General features: G+C 43.9%; 1 protein-coding gene across 2 annotated transcripts in view; it reads right to left on the reverse strand.

The window, feature by feature from the left end:
- LOC121874573 (synaptogenesis protein syg-2-like) overlaps positions 1-16,269 on the reverse strand; it is a 48,229-nt gene that overhangs the window by 7,729 nt on the left and 24,231 nt on the right. For both annotated transcript variants that reach the window (XM_042378771.1, XM_042378770.1), the window contains exons 3-7: positions 9,946-10,078; positions 4,560-4,759; positions 3,096-3,206; positions 1,104-1,307; positions 433-584 (exon numbers count right to left, since the gene is read on the reverse strand). In XM_042378771.1, the coding sequence (XP_042234705.1) occupies positions 433-584; positions 1,104-1,307; positions 3,096-3,206; positions 4,560-4,759; positions 9,946-10,078 (800 nt within the window). The remainder of the gene's footprint in view (positions 1-432; positions 585-1,103; positions 1,308-3,095; positions 3,207-4,559; positions 4,760-9,945; positions 10,079-16,269) is intronic.

The following is a 16,269-nucleotide window of genomic DNA, read 5'->3' on the forward strand; positions in this document are numbered from 1 at the left end:
CACAGGTTATGAACTGCTGTAAGTCATAATTTGGGAGAGAATGTGTTGACAGGTGTGTGTGTGTGTGTGTTGTAAGTCATGGTGGACAGTGAAGGTGTTTGTCAGATATGTGGGTTGATATTGACTATAACTGTTGTGAGTCATGTTTAGGAGGGGAGGTGTTTGGAAGGGTGTGTTGACTTTGTTTTTGAGAGAGAGAGAGAGAGAGAGAGAGAGAGAGAGAGAGAGAGAGAGAGAGAGAGAGAGAGAGAGAGAGAGAGAGAGAGAGAGAGAGAGAGAGAGAGAGAGAGAGAGAGAGCAAAGTAGATTTCGAGTGCCTTGGAAAACGAAAATATAAATGTGTATCAGATTATGTCGTAACCAGCAAATGGTGGTGGTGGGTGTACCTAGGTGTACTGCAGGTGTAGGTGTAGGTGTAGGTGATGGGTGTACCTGGTGGTGGGTGTGAGTCATGAGGACGTCGTCAAGCCACCAGGTGAGAGCAGCAGGGGGTCGGGCGCCGCGAGACTCACACAACAAGGTGTAGCTGCCTCCCTCCCTCAGCGGCCTCGCCTTACCCAGGATGATCACCTCCTGCGGGGGAACTGTAGGAGAGGGAGGAGGAGGAGGAAGATCCATTACTGACGGACGCGCAGCCATCAACAGTACCCAAGACACAGTATATAATTTTAAGCCTTAAGAGAGATGATGTACAATGTACATATTCAATGTCTTAACCTTGTATCTTAATGAGAGGACTGATGGGAAATATTAATTATTCTAAAGGTAAACGCTTTAATTAAGTAGCGTCTCACCTGTTTACCAGACACTCAAGATTCTATAAGATATTACATGTATTTTAAATTGTTTTAAATATGTATATATTTTTTTAAGTTTATTAATAAAGTATTGAAATATATGAAAATAAAAATGCACTTGGCTTACCTGAAGATTAGGCACCCTAGTTCATTTTCACCTGATAAACACCCTAACGTTAACTGGGGGACTAGGTTAGATTAGATTAGGTTTGGTTATGTTAGCTTAGGGTGATTAATTATCAGGTAGATAAACTAGGGTGTCTAATCTTCAGGTTACCCGTAACTTTAAGCAAAGGTAAGACTCACAGGTGAGGTCGAGGGTGACGGTGGCAGCGAGGGGCGGGGTGAGGTTGGAGTTGTTGGCTCGGCAGGTGAGGACGCGGTACAGGTGTTGGCGAGTCAGGTTAGGTAAGGTCAGGATGTTGATGGTAACTTGACCCCTCACTTCCTCCACCATGTCGTCTAGCTTTGACCCATCGTGCCACCAGCTGACCCACGGACGAGGTGATCCTGACCCATACAAGAATCAAAACAGAATTAAGGTCACGATTCTGAAAAAGTTCGGATTCTAAGACATTCTTAGATACAGTTTTCCTATATATTGGAGAAATTAAAACTGGTTAACTTAATATAATACTTTTTTATTTAAGAAGACCCGTGACAGCCATGGCCATCTATAGGGTCATGGCCATCTATAGGGCCATGGCTCAGTCTGTGTCTAGTGTTTGTACAGGAATCATACTTGAATACAATTTTAGATCATTATTTCAAAGTTGTAATATATGATTAAATTTTTACGACATATACAGGTATTGAAAAAGAAATTCTGCTATAATGCCACAAAGGAAAGAATGTTGAGTGCCACAGTGGTAATATTTCTAACAGGTCTCATAGTTCTCTTCTTAGTGTTCAGTGACTACCTCTTTGACAACACATTTGAGGACCAGTTAAGGATTTTTTTCGTCTAAATTTTAGCTTTTTATTTTATTTTTGCCTTTTTGTTTTTCTTTTTTCCTTTGCCCTTTTTTCTTGTTAATTTTTTTTTGCAACAAGAACGTTAAAAAGATCGGACTGCAGTTGACCTTTGTGTTGTAAAGTTCACAGAGGAGGAACCTAGTCTAGACGAGTCACATAAAATATATACAAGTCAAACACAAATGTACTGAGAGCTTATTTACATGACAGAGAACATGCGGTAGCTGACGGTGCTGACGCTAGCTGACGGTGCTGACGCTAGCTGATCGGTGCTGACGACGAGGAAATTCTACCTAAAGAGTATTTCTATATTGAATAACATAGTAAATAAAATGATAACTGAGCCTCGTATACACACACACACACACACACACACACACACACACACACACACACAGACACACACACAAACACACACACACACACACACACACACACACACACACACACACACACACACACACACACACACACACACACACACACATACACACACACACACACACACACACGCGCACACACACACACACACACACACACACACACATCAACACTAGGAAGAGATATATTACTCGTGTCTGTCAGTTTGTCTGTATTAACTTTTATCGACTTGAAACTCAAAGGGGAGACAGAGAGATAGATAGATAGACAGATAGATAGATAGATAGATAGATAGACAGATAGATAGATAGATACAGAAAGATCGATAGATGCAGATAGATTGATAGATAGATCGATAGATAGATAGATAGATAGATAGATAGATAGATATCGGTGTAGTAATCGAGACCACTAACACCGAGACTAAGATCGATACTGAGACCTGGAAAAATGATCCTGAGGCCGGTTTCGAGACCTACACCACTGATACACATACATACATACATACATACATACATAAATACATACATTACATACATACATACATACATAAATACAGACATACATACATTACATGCATACATACATACATACATACATACACATACATTACATGCATACATACATACATACATACAGACATACATACATTACATGCATACATACATACATACATACATACATGCATACATACATACACATACATACATACAAACATACATATTCACTAAATGGCTTCGAATTTGCACCGAGACTGTACCGTAGCGAGTCTTGCCTTAGCCCCAGATCGGAGAAGAGATCGACGTGTGAATCTCGGTGACTCACTAACGTCGTAATTATGTAACATTTATGAGAAGTATTTCACCTTTATGTTTTGGAGAGAGAGAGAGAGAGAGAGAGAGAGAGAGAGAGAGAGAGAGAGAGGTGACCTGTAATACGTACCTCCTGTCACCTGACAGTTAAGGGTCAGTGTTCCTCCCAGAGGATATGGTCCGATGACCCCGCTGACCTCTTGACCGGACCTGGACAGGATGCTTACACGTAGTGGAGGAACTGTGGACAACACACCTGAAAGTTAATCATCCACCCACACCTGTAGGTTAACCATCCATCCACACCTGAAGGTTAATCATCCACCCACACCTGTAGGTTAATCATCCATCCACACCTGTAGGTTAATCATCCACCCACACCTGTAAATTAATCATCCACCCACACCTATAGGTTAATCATCCAACCACACCTGTAGATTAATCATCCACCCACACCTGTAAGTTAATCATCCATCCACACCTGTAGCTTAATCATCCACCTACACCTGTAGGTTAATCATTGACCCACACCTGTAGGTTAATCATCCACCCACACCTGTAAATTAATCATCCACCCACACCTGCAGATCAATCATCCACCCACACCTGCAAGTTAATCATCCACCCACACCTGCAGGTTAATCATCCACCCACACCTGCAGGTTAATCATCCACCCACACCTGCAGGCTAATCATCCACCTACACCTGTAGGTTAATCATCCACCCACACCTGCAGGTTAATCATCCACCCACACCTGCAGGTTAATCATCCACCCACACCTGCAGGTTTATCATCCACCCACACCTGCAGGTTAATCATCCACCCACACCTGCAGGTCAATCATCCATAATTACTCAAATATGCAAGTGTAAGAAAAATATTATTACACCCGTGTACCGTGATGACTCAGGTACACGTGTCCACACCTGTCCTATAATGTGTAGGTGAATATCTAAATACACCTGTGTACTATAATTACACTGTACGCACGAGTAGGTTGATTATTTGGGGAACACAAATGCTTTAATTAATTAGCTGTGAGAGAGATTTCACCCTGGGAACACCTGTGCAATATAGTTAGCCATGTACACCTGAGTGGAATTACCTGGGGCGACATTTATGTGATATAATGACGTTCACATCTGTTGGCTCTTTTGGCTAATCTACTCTTACACTTGACTAACTTTGTCTGCACTCGGAGTATATAAAGGTCATAAAGTACTATATAAAGTGTCTGAACAATTAATGCATTTGTTCGTAGCTTACAACACGACCAGGATATAGAGCAGTAAGTTCAATACATCAGGACAACACCGTCAACTTTGTGTTATGTTACATTAAGTTCCTTTTACCCTATAGTTCAGTGTTCATTCCTCTCTGTCTTTCTCTCTTTGAAACATAAGGAACACATTTCTCTGTATCATGATAATTATATGGTAAAGCCAAGGGTAAACTTAATAATTAAGTCTACGGTGTTATCATGCCTTGTTTAACTATAATTATAACGCAGGTGTGTGTGTGTGTGTGTGTGTGTGTGTGTGTGTGTGTGTGTGTGTGTGTGTGTGTGTGTGTGTTAATGTATTCTCACTCACCGACCACCAGCAGGTAGAGGCGGTAATTCCTGGTGGGGGAGGACATGAAGTCGACCCTGCAGCGGTAGTGGCCTTGGTCCTCAGTACCCAGGTTGTCGATCACCAACCCCGAAGGCCTGGACACCAGGTCGAAGTGCGCTCGACTGCCCATCTCAGACCAGTGAATCGACCGGACTAGCGGACCAGTGCGGGAGTCGATACTGATGACCAAAACGTTCCATTAAGGTATTTCTCTGCCGTGGAATATATTGTGTTTAGTGGGGAAAAGGTTGAGAAATACAGCCAGAATTGTCAATATGTTTTAATCCGTTTACGATTATTGCATTACAATTTGTTCTTAACGAGGAGTGCTATTGGGAATAACTTAACAGGTGAAAAATTACACGATTAAAACAGAAAAAAATGAAGGATTATAGTTTGTGCAGATACTAGTGTGGCATTAGTTGGACTACACACACACACACACACACACACACACACACACACACACACACACACACACACACACACAGTAAGCGGCAGCAGTGTACCATGACCCGGTTATATCACATTACCACCACTAGTTGTTATGTGAGCTGACACTGGGAGCAATAATAACGTTACAGTCCCTGGAAGATATACCGGCCTGGCCTCTACTGAAGGTGTTGGCTGTAGTCTTAACCTTACTGTAACCTTCTTACTGTATATATTATTGTATTAAAGGAGAACTGATCATCAGATATATTAAAGTTGTGTACAGAACTAATGACTCTGGATTCAACCATTAATCTTTGTGATGTGATGCTTACACTTGGAGACGATCATGCGGTGGCTGAGGACAACAACGTGATGAAGCTCTGACGTGTACGCCTTCCCTCCCTCACTTAATCCGTCTTTGGCTCATTAAGGCGTTTGGTTTACTCTTAGGTCAATGTTTTCATGGCAACAAGTTTATCTTTTCACGGGAGAGAAGAGAAAAACATTGAACAAGACCCTCACAATGTTTAGGACTCGCCGTTTTATGCTATTCTCACCGACAGATGGGCAGAGACATTGAACCATCCAGTATAGCATAAATCATGGGCACTATTTTTTATTTTAGAAGTATCGTGATCCAGGCATACTAAGCGACTGCTGTAGAGAATGTCAGGTGTTACGAGCAGTACAACGCTCGCCCTGTGCTCTTATAACGTAAAATTCATTATAAACAACAAACACGTTATCAGTGGCCATTAACTGTACTAGATGAATATATTTATTTATATAGATACGGGTAGATGTATATAGTTAGAGCAGGAGGGGGGGGGGGAGAAATAATGTGTCCGGCGAGCATATTTGAATACTGTCTTTTTTAGGGAACCTGAGAGCAATTTTTTTATATTGATTCGATCTTTCTCTCTTTTTTTTCTCCAATATGTCTCTTTACTCAATACATGCACGAAGTCTCAGCTCGTCCAGAGAGTTAAATAACCGTGAACATGATATAAACTTCATTACAAATCCATATGCTGTTGGCCCTGGCAGAATGAATGACCGGGGGCACTGCAGATGGAAGAGTAATTGAGCTTCAGTCCAGTGTCGACCCTCACATCCTTCACGTCAATGCACAAGGTTATAATCCTGCACCAACACTCAGAAACTGGGGGGCCTGAGTTTCCTGAGTTACAGTTTCACAGGGACAAGAAACATTCGGGTGATGATGGTGCTGGTCTGATAGGCTTGTATAAGAGTCTCCCTAAAGAAGAACGCGTATACTCTGTATTTTGGGCTTAACAGTTGTTTACCAGTGAGCATGTCCCATGATGATGCTTATCAACAATCGTCTGGGTTAGAGAGAGTTGTAAGATAGTTAGAAAGAGTTGTAAGTAAGATAGAGAGAGTTGTAAATAAGATAGAAAGAGTTGTAAGATAGAGAGAGTTGTAAGATAGAGAGCTGTAAGTAAGATAGTTGTAAATAAAATAGAGTTGTAAGTAAGATAGAGTTGTAAGATAGAGATAGTTGTTAGTAAAATAGAGTTGTAAGTAAGATAGAGGTGTAAGATAGAGATAGTTGTAAGTAAGATAGTTAGTGGAAATTAATTATACCATCAAAACAAAACGAATATTCCTATGCGCTAAGCTGCTGAAAGTATTTACATATAATTCAGTGAGTCCTCGGTGAGTGTGACAGGTGCTCGGGTATCAACACACACACACACACACACACACACACACACACACACACACACACACACACACACTTCTTCCCCGAGAAGTCCGTCAGATCTCACCCAGCTGACTTGCCCTGGATCACACCTCGGATCAAAAGACTTATGCAACAGAGAGACAGAGCCTTTCATCTCAATGACCACATCCGCTACAGGTCCCTTCGCAACCGAGTCATCCGCGAAATACGCACTGCAAAGAAGTCCCACTACCCAACCAAATTACAACACCTGAAGCAGACCAACATCAGTCAATGGTATGGTAAGCTTAAAGAACTCTGTGGACTAAACAATAAGACACACCCCCTCCCCTTCCTTAGCCATCTCACTAATGTTGACGCAGCTGAGCAATCAAATAACCATTTCGCTACTATATGCCAGACGCTCCCCCGGCTTGACACAACCACTCTCCCTGCTTACCTACCAGCCCCCCTTCCCACTGACTTAGTAGAAGAATTTGAAGTAGCAAAACGTCTGGACAAACTAAAATTAAAACGCTCTACCACCCCCATTGACTTACCAAGGAAACTCTTCAAGGAGTTCTCCCCGGAGCTTGCCAAGCCCCTATGCTCCATCATCAATGCTTCTCTCAGTCAAGCCAGATGCCCAGCTGACTGGAAGACCTCTTATGTATCACCAGTGCCCAAGTCAACCAGCCCACAATCCTTAAATCAGCTACGACCTATTGCAATCACCCCAATACCCAGCCTAATCTGTGAAAGTTTTGTGTTCGACTGGGCTTATGCTGATATTGCAGGAGTCGTAGACTTTCAGCAATTTGGCAATATGAAAACTTCCTCCACCACTCACTGTCTTGTCAGCTTTCTCGATTACATATACCGCCATCTCGAGAAACGAAAAACGTCTGTAGCTGTCGCCTTCATTGGTTTCACTAAAGCATTCGACCTAGTCGACCACAATATAATCATCAACAAAGCTATTGACCTCGGGCTTCGGAGAAGTCTTATACCATGGCTTACAGACTTCCTCAGTGACCGACGCCAAGCTGTACGCTTCCGAGGGGCTGTCTCCACCTTTCAGTCACTCACCTGTGGCGTCCCCCAAGGCACCAAGATGGGACCACTCTGCTTCCTTATGCTTATCAATGATGCCCTAAGAGAAACCCCCGCTCGCTGGAAATATGTCGACGACTCCACCATTGGGATCAGCGTCAACAATTCTGCTCCCGACTATACCGCCCTTCAGGATTTATTGAACAGTCTCCAAAACTGGGCCACCAAAAACCACGTCACCATCAACCATACCAAGACCATGGTTATGCACATCAACCTCTCCTCCAACATTGTCCCACCCCTTCCATTAATTTAGTTCCGAACACACTCCAGGTTGTAGATTCCACGAAGCTCCTCGGCGTCACCATAGACAACAAACTAAATTGGAAACATGTCAGTAAGAATACCCCGTCTCGAGTTTCGCACCGAAGCTCTCAGTACTCAACATTCTACTTCCCAAGCTCATGCCTGGTGCCTTCCCAAATGACACGCAAACACCTGGGCATGCAAGTTTTCCTTCATACGGAAGTTAACATCTTCGACATTCTAATACCTTTCGAACCTGCCAAATGTCATTCTAAAATGCCAGCCATAACGAACTGACGCTTAGAACAGCCGCCCACATTGTAAAATATCAATCCTAACCGTGATTCAGTAAATACTACCTGCACTGCTGTGAATGCCCTGTGTTTGAGCTTCATCTGTTTATATATTTTATTCACTTATTTTATTTGTATATTTGTAGAAACTTCAATTATGTCTGTATTTCAGCCTTCTGGTTGAGCCTTTCAATAAACCGTTAATTATTATTATTATTACACACACACACACACACACACACACACCCAACCGTGAAAGTCTGTCAGGAGGAGTGATAAGACATATTGTAATGGTTCTTAGGGCGCGATCTCTCTCTCTCGTGTGTGTGTGTGTGTGTATAATAATAATAATAATAATAATAATAATAATAATAATAATAATAATAATACAATTAATTAGTTTATTGAAAGAGCTTGGCAGCCAGAAGGCTGAAAATATACAGTTACATAATTGGGGAATGGGTTTCGAATTACAAATAATATACAAATAAAATAAGTGATATAAATAAGATATATAATAACTAGATGAGGAAAAGCTCAAACTACAGGGCATTTCAACATAGTGACAGTACAAGAAGTAGTGTTTACTGGGAGTGAATACACTGGTTTATTACAAGGTATTGATAATTTTTACAATGGTTGGGACTGGGCTGTTCTTATAGCGATCAGTTCGTGCACGTATGGGCTGGATGCGGTTGTGGTGTCGAACAGCAATTCTCGGGCTAGGGATCTCAGGTGGTAGTAGGAGCAGGTGTCGAGGATGGTGTAGAAGCTTCTTACCAAATTTGCAGATGAGGTCGTGGTGATGGTCAGTGAGAGTCGAAAGGGTCAGTGTGTTGAGCGCTTCTTGATATGTGGAGTAGGAAGGGGAGAGAATAATCTTGCATGCCCTCTTTTGCACTTTTTCTAGGTGTTTGCGTTGAGTGTCATTTAGGGAGGAAGACCAGGTAGGGGAAGCATAGGTGAGCTTGGGAAGTATGAATGTTGTGTAAACACTGAGGAGCTCGGGTGCAGGAACTCCAAGGGACTTGAATTCGGCGGAGGAGGTGGAGACGGAAACTGGAGGATTTGACAACTTCACTGTGTGTGTGTGTGTGTGTGTGTAGCTTCAAACTCTATGCCTTACATCTCACTCTGGTAAATTGTGTGTGTCACTCGGTAAATACAATATCTCCTGGCAGTTCTTTTTAAGCTTTTGAAATCACGTTGGGATGATGTTTCGATGTTGAGTAAGCTGAGTAAAAGCTGAAGAGTTCTGGATTTAAAGATAGTATGTATGTACGTATGAGTGTAGTTCTCTACATTACACAATATCTGACATTTAAATCACACTTTATGTATTATTTTTTACTCGAACATAATTCCACATATAAACATTACAGACTTTGACCAACCTGTTATTGGCAGCACCACAACACCTGCACACACCTGTTACTAATGTTACTACCTGTCAGAATAGTATATGTGTAAGATAAACACTACACACACACCTGTTAACACTAAACATGTCCCCACACACCTGTAGAAAAATAACTGCACACCTGGTACCACACACCTGTAGAAAAATAACTAAACAATTGCTACCACTCACCTGTAAATAGGCAGACCTGTAGCGCCACTGTAGAAGAGCACCAGGATGGGCGAGTCTTCAGGTGTGGGGGGAGTGACGTCACAGGGAAGGAGGGTGCGACTGCCTAATATGGCGGACACCTTGTTAATTGGACCTGCAGAGGGAGAGAGAGAAGGGGGAGAGCACATTAAGACGATGATGGTGATGATGATGATGATGATGGTGATGATGATGATGATGACGATGATGATGAACAACAGCGGGAAGAAGAAATACTTTAGATGATACCACTACTAATAATAATAATGGCAGGGTATACGTCGAAACTAGTGAAGCTCTTACTGTAAATTAGTTTAGTCACCGCTGGAAACTGCCCCATGTCACCGTTTTCTTTAAGCCCCAATATACCTCATCTGTTACCATTGCACGGACTGTTATCATGGCAATACTTATTAAATTTTAACGCGATTTTCACCCAAAGTTTACCATGTGGACCTTCTCAACTATCAATCAAATCTACCAAGTTTAGTGTAAATCCACAATTCTGCTCCCGGATTAATTTGGGGAACAGACAGACAGACAGACAAACAGACACGACCGAACACAATATACTGTGCCAGGTCGTTCGTGCAGGGTAATAATAATCATAGTGGCTGTATCCCCCTCGGAAGCAAATGGTCCGCACTGGAAAAAATATTACAGGAAACCAAAGGGACGGACACACACACACATACACACAGCTAGGCGTCCTGAGTCACTGACCTTTGACCTTCATAGCTGACCAGGGTGATGCTCCTGTCCTATTTGAGTAACCTTATTATAAACAGCCAATAGGAACATCTTACACGAACATTCAGGCACACAGACAAACAGAGTAAGGTGATTGCTTCATCCCTGCAGCAGGTGAGAGGTGATGATAATAACACTGGTAGTCTCGTTTAATGCCTCACTGACCTTTCAAACTCGGCCGGATGTCATAATTTGCTGGTTTTTTATTGAAATTCTAAAGAGATGCGGATTTATGAGTGAGGAACGAGTGCTCAGCTTCCCGAGCCGGATTAGCGCTTGTGCAAATTTTGTTTATGTTTCGGTGATATATCCCTCAACACAATGGTGAGGTGAGGTGTGTTGTGGTGACCCTGTACTGTACTGTGTGTTGTGACGACCCTGTACTGTACTGTGTGTTGTGGTCGGTGAGGTGTGTTGTGACGACCCTGTACTGTACTGTGTGTTGTGGTCGGTGAGGTGTGTTGTGACGACCCTGTACTGTACTGTGTGTTGTGGTCGGTGAGGTGTGTTGTGACGACCCTGTACTGGTACTGTGTGTTGTGACGACCCCTGTACTGTACTGTGTTGTGTCGGTGAGGTGTGTTGTGACGACCCTGTACTGTACTTGTACAGACGACCCTGGTGGGGTTGTGTACTGTCGTTTGTGACGACCCTGTACTGTGTACTGTGTGTTGTGGCTGGGTGAGGTAAAGCAGACGACCCTGGTACTGTACTGTGTGTTGTGGTCGGTGAGTGGACGACCCTGTACTGTGTGTTGTGTGCATTGTACGGTGAGGTGTAAATGCAACGACCCTGTACTGATTGTGTGTACTGTACTGTGTGTTGTGGTCGGTGAGGGTGTGTTGTGACGACCCTGTACTGTACTGTGTTGTGACGACCCTGTACTGTACTGTGTGTTGTGGTTTGAGGTGTGTTGTGACGACCCTGTACTGTACTGTGTGTTGTGGTGTGAGGTGGTAGTTGCGACGTAAATTGTTCAGGTTGTGACGACCCTGTACTGTACTGTGTGTTGTGGTCGGTGATTCCTGTACTGTACTGTGTGTTGTGGTCGGTGAGGGTGTACAGACGAATCGTACTGACTGTGTGTTGTGACGACTCTGTACTGTACTGTGTTGTGGTCGGTGAGGTGTGCTGTACGACCTGTACTGTACTCAGGGTTGTGACGACCCCTGTACTGTACTGTGTGTTGTGACGACCCCTGTACTGTACTGTGTTAGACGACCCTGTACTGTACTGTACAGACGACTTGTAGTACTGTGTGTTGGACGACCCTGTACTGTACTGTACTGTACTGTGTGTTGTGGTTTGTGAGGTGTGCTTGTCGACCCTGTACAGAGGTGTGACGACCTGTAGTACTGGTGTGTTGTTGACCTAAGTACTGGGTACTGTACTGTGTGTTGTGACGACCTGTACTGTACTGTGTGTGTGTTGTGGTCGGTGATTGTGTGTGTTGTGACGACCCTACAGACGACCCCTGTACTGTACTGTGTGTTGTGACGGTACTCCTGTAATGTACTGTGTGTGTGACGACCTGTACTGTGAAAATTGTGTGTTGTGACGACCCTGTACTGTACTGTGTGTTGTGACCCCTGTACTGTACTGTGTGTTGTGACGACCTCTGTACTGTCACTGTGTGTGTTGTGACGACCCTGTACTGTACTGTGTGTTGTGACGACCCTGTACTGTTGTGTGTTGTGACGACGACCCTGTACTGGACTGTGTGTTGTGGTCGGTGAGACGACCCTGTACTGTATCAGGTGTGACGACCCTGTACTGTACTGTGTGTTGTGGTCGGTGAGGTGTGCCAGACGACCCCTGTACTGTACTGTGTGTTGTGGTCGGTGTGTGTTGTGACGACCCCTACTGTAACAGGTTGTGACGACCCTGTACTGTCCTGTGTGTTGTGGTCGGTGAGGTGTTGTGACGACCTGTACTGTACTGTGCTGTGGTGTACTGGTGAGGTGTGAGGTTGGTGACGACCCTGTACTGTACTGTGTGTTGTGGTCGCAGAGGTGTGTTGAGTACTGTCCCAGGTTGTGACGACCCTGTATCAGTGTGTTGTGACGACCCTGTACTGTACTGTGTGTTGTGGTCGGTGAGGTGTGTTGTGGATTGACCCTGTACTGTACTGTGTGTTGTGACGACCTGTACTGTACTGTACTGTGTGTTGTAGACGACTGTACTTGTACTGTGTTGTGACGACCTTGTACTGTACTGTGTGTTGTGACGACCCTGTACTGTACTGTGTTGTGGTTTGTGAGGGTGTGCTAGACGACCCCTGTACTGTACTGTGTGTTGTGGTGTGGTGTGATGTGTTGTGGCCGGTGTAGTGTGTTGCGACCGGTGTAGTGTGTAGCGGCCGGTGTAGTGTGTTGCGGCCGGTGTAGTGTGTTGCGGCCGGTGTAGTGTGTCTGAGATATATTGTGGGTTTCTTTAAGTGATTGGTTGATGGAGTTGAATGTTGATGTGACAATAATTCTAAGGTGTTGTGGATATGTCAGTTTATACACACACACACACACACACACACACACACACACACACACACACACACACACACACACACACACACACACACACTCTCTCTCTCTCTCTCTCTCTCTCAGAAGACGATAGTTCAACCCTTTGGAAAATGATGGTTTAATCCTTTGACAACGATGACTTAACGTTTGAAGACGATGATTTAAAACATCGTGCTAGAGGGATTAAATCATCGTACTCAAGGACTAAATCATCGTACTCAAGAAGTTCACCGCAGACAGACTCCCAGCCTCCTTCACCATCATCACCCAGAGTCGTCGACGTCTGTCCTCACGCCCCCGTCACCTTAATGGCCCCACTCTTGTGATGAAACGCATGACTATCACCCCCTGACAATTCCCTGAACTGAGAGCCACTACTGACTACCCCCGGGATGGCCAGTCATCCACACAACCCGCCGCGCCGCTACACCTACCACCACCCTCTCCTCCTCCTCTTCAACTTTAATAACCTGGCACCTGGAGGCAGTAGGACTCTCTTACCTTCTCTTGATTATGTCGTCGCTCTCATTTACATATAACCTGGAGCTCATCTCATGCATGGTAAACACAGGACTAAAATGCGTAGATTAATATTCCTTCTCTCTTCTACATATGAGAGAGACATCGTCCTCCTCCTCCTCGTTGTCGCCTCCACCAGTCTGGATTGTTTTTATAGTGGCTGCAGGTGTTCGTATGTACAGATAGGCACACGGTATAAAATTCACACATTAATTTTGCTTTTCGGATCATATGAATATTAACCATTCGATATTAATTCACATGCTGATTAAACACCCTAACGCTAACCTAACCTAACGACCAAACTTAATCTAACCTAACACTAACCCACCCAACTTTTAACCTAAGCTAAGCTAACCAAACTTAATCTTTAACCTAACATAAATTAACCTAACCTAACTTAACCTAACCTAACCAAACCCCCCCTCGGTAGGTAATGTTCAGGTGTTTCATCAACAAGTGAAATAAGCAGTAAAGGTTAATCTCCAGGTAATCCCTCTCTCTCCCTTCCTCTTCTCTCCTACAGGTACGTGAAGTGTGAGGTGTCGAAATCCACCGTGTATGTGACGCTCTTCCCCCTTCCTGACTCACAACAAAGAAAATACCATAATTGAAACCGAGAACAAAATATGCTTTCTCCCTTTTCCTTTCTTTCCCATTCACTCCTTTCACTGGGTGGTCGGCCATCAAGATCAAACACCAACTTTCCCTCCATTCACTGTCATTCATTCTTACTGTAAACAATTATTCTTGCCGCTGTAACAGATGTGTTTCTCTTACGGTGTCTCCCCTTCCTCAACAAGAGACGAAATGTTTCACCCACCCTTGTCCTCCGCTTTCACCCTTCACTACTTTCTATATTAAACTACCGAAAGTAAAGATCAAATGTGTACCAAATCTTATTACTTTCTAAAAAAAAAAAACATAGGTGAAAGTAAAGGTATAGTACAATAGATACTTACCATTCCTACTTTCCAAAGACGTAATCTAACCGAAATTAGCAATAGAATGGACACTTACCCATTATAACTTTCTAAAGAAGCCGAGCATGAGAGAAAGCAACAAAGGGGAGAAAGAGAGAAAGCGATTCTTGCTTTCATTTCGTTTCATCTATAAATCAACCGTAATGACAATAAATCATTAAATATCTTTTGTTATATGACTTTCTATCCACACCTTTCACTAACAGGGATACCAACGGGAGCTTTCTACCCACACCTTTCACTAACAGGGATACCAACTGGAGCTTTCTATCCACACCTTTAACTAACAGGAGAGCAACGGGAGCTTTCTACCCACACCTTTCACTAACAGGGATACCAACTGGAGCTTTCTATCCACACCTTTAACTAACAGGAGAGCAACGGGAGCTTTCTACCCACACCTTTAACTAACAGGGATACCAACGGGAGCTTTCTACCCACACCTTTAACTAACAGGGATACCAACGGGAGCTTTCTACCCACACCTTTAACTAACAGGGATACCAACGGGAGCTTTCTACCCACACCTTTAACTAACAGGATACCAACGAGCCTCACCCACACCCTTAACTAACAGGGATACCAACGGAGCTTTCTACCCACACCTTTAACTAACAGGGTACCAACTGGAGCTTTATCCACACCTTCACTAACAGGGATACCAACGGAGCTTTCTACCACACCTTTCACTAACAGGGTACCAACGGAGCTTACCCACACCTTAACTAACAGGGATACCAACGGAGCTTTCTACCCACACCTTCACTAACAGGGGTACCAACGGGAGCCTCTCACCACACCTTCACTAACAGGGGTACAACTGGTGCTTTCTATCCACACCTTTCACTAACAGTACCAACGGGATTCTATCCACACCTTTCACTAACAGGGGTACCAACTGGTGCTTTCTATCCACACCTTTCACTAACCGGGACAAACGGTCTATCTATCAGTCTTCCATTACCTACGTCTTTAGCTGCTCTTAAATAAAAATTACGAATTTTTAAAGCCTGTTTCATTCAGTACGAGGGTCTTGTTGCTCTTTTTCTCTCTCTCTGTCTCTAACTCTTTTCTCTCCAGTATTAAGACTCAAAAAACTGAACCTTGGGCTTGGGACCTCTTAACTCTCTCTCTCTCTCTCTCTTCTCTCTCTCTCTCTCTCTCTCTCTCTCTCTCTCTCTTCTCTCTTCTCTCTCTCTCTCTCTCTCTCTCTCTCTCTCTCAAAAGAAATGATTCCCGGGTCGAGGTCGTTCTAGGCCTTAACTCTATAAGTCTGTTCAGTTTACGGTGAAGTGTTTCCCGGAACCATCTGAGACTTGCTGTTACACTCTTCAGTTTATTGTGAGAGTTTTCGTATACTGAGATGACTTGCGTGGTGCCTGGCCCTGGGAGGAGGGAGGAGGAGGAGGAGGAGGAGGAGGAGAGGAGGAGGAGGAGGAGGAGGAGGAAAGGAGGAGGAGGAGGAGGAGGAGGAGGAGGAGGAGGAGGAGGAGGAGGGGGGAGGAGGAGGAGGAGGAGGAGGAGGAGGAGGA

Source organism: Homarus americanus, unplaced genomic scaffold, assembly GCF_018991925.1.
Source record: "Homarus americanus isolate GMGI-L3 unplaced genomic scaffold, GMGI_Hamer_2.0 scaffold34360, whole genome shotgun sequence".
Taxonomy (NCBI): Eukaryota; Metazoa; Arthropoda; class Malacostraca; order Decapoda; family Nephropidae; genus Homarus; species Homarus americanus.